The sequence below is a fragment of the Opisthorchis viverrini genome, assembly GCF_000715545.1.
Source record: "Opisthorchis viverrini unplaced genomic scaffold opera_v5_121, whole genome shotgun sequence".
Taxonomy (NCBI): Eukaryota; Metazoa; Platyhelminthes; class Trematoda; order Opisthorchiida; family Opisthorchiidae; genus Opisthorchis; species Opisthorchis viverrini.
Genome location: NW_008751776.1, coordinates 794,086 through 797,621, shown reverse-complemented (window position 1 = coordinate 797,621; position 3,536 = coordinate 794,086). Strand labels below are relative to the sequence as shown.

Here is a 3,536-nt window from a genome sequence, read left to right as displayed (position 1 = left end):
AGGTACCTTTAATAGAGAAAATGGGGTATCTTTCCACAAGGCACTTCCAAACCGCACCCTGATAGACTTTAGTTGTCAAGACATCAGTATTTGGACCTTTCAGGACATATTTTGCTGCTGGAGGATTGAGATGTGTGTGTCCCGTACACTGGGGTAATTGATGAGCGACCCTGGAACAACTGTCCAACTTCTGCAGCTGAGTCTATCTACCAGATCACTTGCGTTCCACATGAATATAAGGTTTAGGGAAACTCGAGGACTGCGCCTACCTGAAGAGCCCCAAAGAAGAGCGAAACCGGTCGTTGGGCTGTCGACGAATTTTCAGCAACCTTATAAGTAGTGGATTACAAATGTATACATGTATCGCGATATCTCGAATATCGTACAGACTGAAACGGGAGGTGGCCTGGTGCAACACATTCAGTTGCCTTGAAACATTAAAAACGGGAGATTCAGCTGGGTTTTGGGTGGGTCTCTTGGAAAATTAAATTAGTTTGCAAATGAGTGTATACTCGCGAATTTCGTGCAATTTGGTTTCAAGTAGAACATAAGGTTAACGGAAGCCGGGAGACTGCACCTACCTGATGAGCCACAAAGAAGGGCAAAACCGGCCGTGGGCTGTCGACAAATTCTCAGCAACCTGATGAGTAGTGGATTTAGCACCCTAGCTGCCATGCCACCTGAAGGTTGCACGAGGGCTGGGATACTGCTAGGTCTCCCAAGCCAAGACATGATCAGTCGAGATGTTGAGGTTGGGTTCAAACCAGGGAGCTTGTTGGCGCCTTAACCATTGAACTACCTCGAGCCCACAATTTAATCGGGTGTTTAACTCCGAATACGTCCACCATTGTATTCAACTTCGAGGACTATGCTTGTCCATTGAGTCCTAAGAGAGACCAGACAGGTGTTGGGCTATCGAAGCGCTTCTAGCAAACATACACGCAGGGGAGTGTCTTGCCAGATGGTGTTGACCCACCTAAGATGGAACTCCCGCCAAGGTGTCGTAACAATTAAAAAGTTGGACGCAGTTTCATTGGCGGAGGAGGGATTCGTCGGACGACCACCTCCTCTATTAGTAAACCCACCGTAGACTATCGCCAGATTCATATTTTGATTTGTGAATAACTTTGAACGAATAGAATCATTCTCGACTTATAACAGGCAGAATTTTATGTATCAAACTGAAAGCCTCGCTTCAGTATTTTCAGGGAGGTTCTCAAAGCTAGCACGTGTTTTATTGACGTAAAACATTACTTGTGAGGTTTCTGAAAATCTCCCGACAGCTAGCGACCGGTTTAGGAGGTAGGCATAGTCTCCGAGTTTCGACCATCCTTTAGGTTCTACTGGGACGCCAAATTTTACGCAACTGGTTTGCAAAATAACTTGTCGCTGATGCGAGACTCGGGTGGATAGTTTTCAGCAACTCTGTGAGTAGTGTGTTAGTTGAACAAAATGTGCGGTGGTAGTTCGAAAATCCCACAGATCTATTGATTCACAGATAGAGAAAATTTAGGCATCATCATCATCAATAGTGAGCAATATTCACGTTGATGCCGAGGAACGTTCAATATCTTTCCATTTATTTTAGGCCCATGCAATGGGCGAAAAGAGTTGAGCAGTTCTCAGCTCTAAGCAGATCGGTTTCGGCTGCGATGTACAAACATGGTTGATACCGATCGCATCATATACTTCGGGATGTGTAATCGACTGACTTAAACATGCATAGTGCTGCCTATTTATGCGACCCAGAGCCAAAGGCAAGAAAGTTTCCTTTTCGAAAACCGAACTGGAGAAATTTGTTGATAACCCTTTTCAAATTTATTGTCTATATTGGCAGCAACAACAATTGGAGTGTTCTAATCGAATTGACCAAAGAAACCACCGATCAGTTCCGCTTGCCCCCTTGTTCAGAAATTCCCCCGGAAAACGAACAAACACTAACTAACGAATTTTGAAACAAACAGCACCTACAACAAACAATTTGTTTATGTCACCCGAAGATTTCTTGATTCAATTTAACTGCCTCTTGAGTTCCAACAGAGATAATTGAGCAGAGAAAACAGATGCTTTATAGTTCTCATAGATATGTTGAATCAATTTCATTTATTTATCTATGCATACACACACACACCCCTACAAATAGCATGGGATTGCGAGGCTGTTGAATACGTATTTGGGACATTCCAATCTATCCAGTCCACCCCCGTCCTACATGTAGCCAGCCTTACCATTCGGTCACCACCAACCGCATTTGGCATTGATCGATCGGGGAGGGTGTTGGGTCAGAGGAGAAGTGAAGTTTTGGAAGCTGAGTGGTCTTTTCGGACTTCAATGACTAATTGAACAACAACAACAACAACACGAGGGCTTGTGCAGCCAAAAAGTTACTCAGAGCAGCATATTTGATGTTCCGGTGTTGAAGATCGTTTCGGATTCCCAGAGGAATTAAGTCCGTTCATCGTTTACCGCAGACTCTCTTGAGTAGTTGTGTTTGTCTGTTTAGCTGTGTGCTAGAGGGGGGCTGCGTGACATAATTCATTCCAGGTGTGCTGTATCTGTTCGACCTAAATGCCCTCATTCCGTATGGTGTGTAATTTTAGCCTCTTACCAAAAGAAATTCGCGTGTGGTGTCACCAGAGCCTTTCTGAGGATTTCTCCAGTGTGTCTGCGTGGCTGGTAGACCTTAATCAGGTTCGGTTGGGGCGTTTCCTGAGGCAGGTAGCACGGACACAGTTGGACGCCTCGCGGTGAGCACAACACGCAGTAGGTGGCTAATGTAGCAGCGCCTCAGGTCTTTGGTGTGCAGAGTGCATCGTAGACTCTTCCACCTTCAAACTTGCCATCTTCTCATGCCAGGTGGAGGAAATATCACTCAAATGAAATGAAAATGTAGATATTTTGGATGAATTTGATAGTCTCATGAAAACCAAGAATGGGAAATTGGGTTGGTTTGAACCGAATGCTGTGCCAGTTGTACAGATCAATCTTACAGAAAGCTTTCAATAGTGAGCAAGTGAACTGAGGTGCTTCCTGCCAGTATTTTTCCTGGAAAATACCCCATTCTACGAAGCAAGTCCCCTTCCAACGTCTATCGCCAAAATCCCGCTTGAACCTGATTCGTTACAAGGCATATCCTACGAATTGAAAACGCGAATGCCAGAATATTTCAGCTGATTTATGAATCGCTTGGTCACCTCGGTCAGTTCACGTGCAATACAACACCAGATTACTCTTTGATTCTAAAATTGGGGGAAAAAACAGAAAAACAAATCATTTCATACAGGAAACTACTCACAAGGTTGCTGAAAACTCTCCGACGGCCCACGACCCATTTGCCTACACTTTCGGTCCCCAGTTCTTGAAGTAAGCTTCAGATGAGACACACGAATCTTGACAGACAGCCGCACTTAAAAAGGACTGTCTCACAAGGTTCAGACAGCCCACGAAGCATATTCAGTTGTAGAATATCATAAACGAGAGATTCAGTTGAGTCTCTCGTGAAAACCAAATTGATTTGCAAATGAGTGTATTTCTCG

At 44.4% G+C, this 3,536-nt stretch overlaps 1 protein-coding gene across 1 annotated transcript in view; it reads left to right on the top strand.

The window, feature by feature from the left end:
- Window positions 1–961: 961 nt before the first annotated feature.
- T265_06022 (hypothetical protein) overlaps window positions 962–3,536 on the top strand; it is a gene marked incomplete at both ends in the record, with an annotated part of 6,725 nt that continues 4,150 nt past the window's right edge. The window contains one exon of the mRNA XM_009171181.1: window positions 962–1,075. Within this exon, the coding sequence (XP_009169445.1) occupies window positions 962–1,075 (114 nt within the window). The remainder of the gene's footprint in view (window positions 1,076–3,536) is intronic.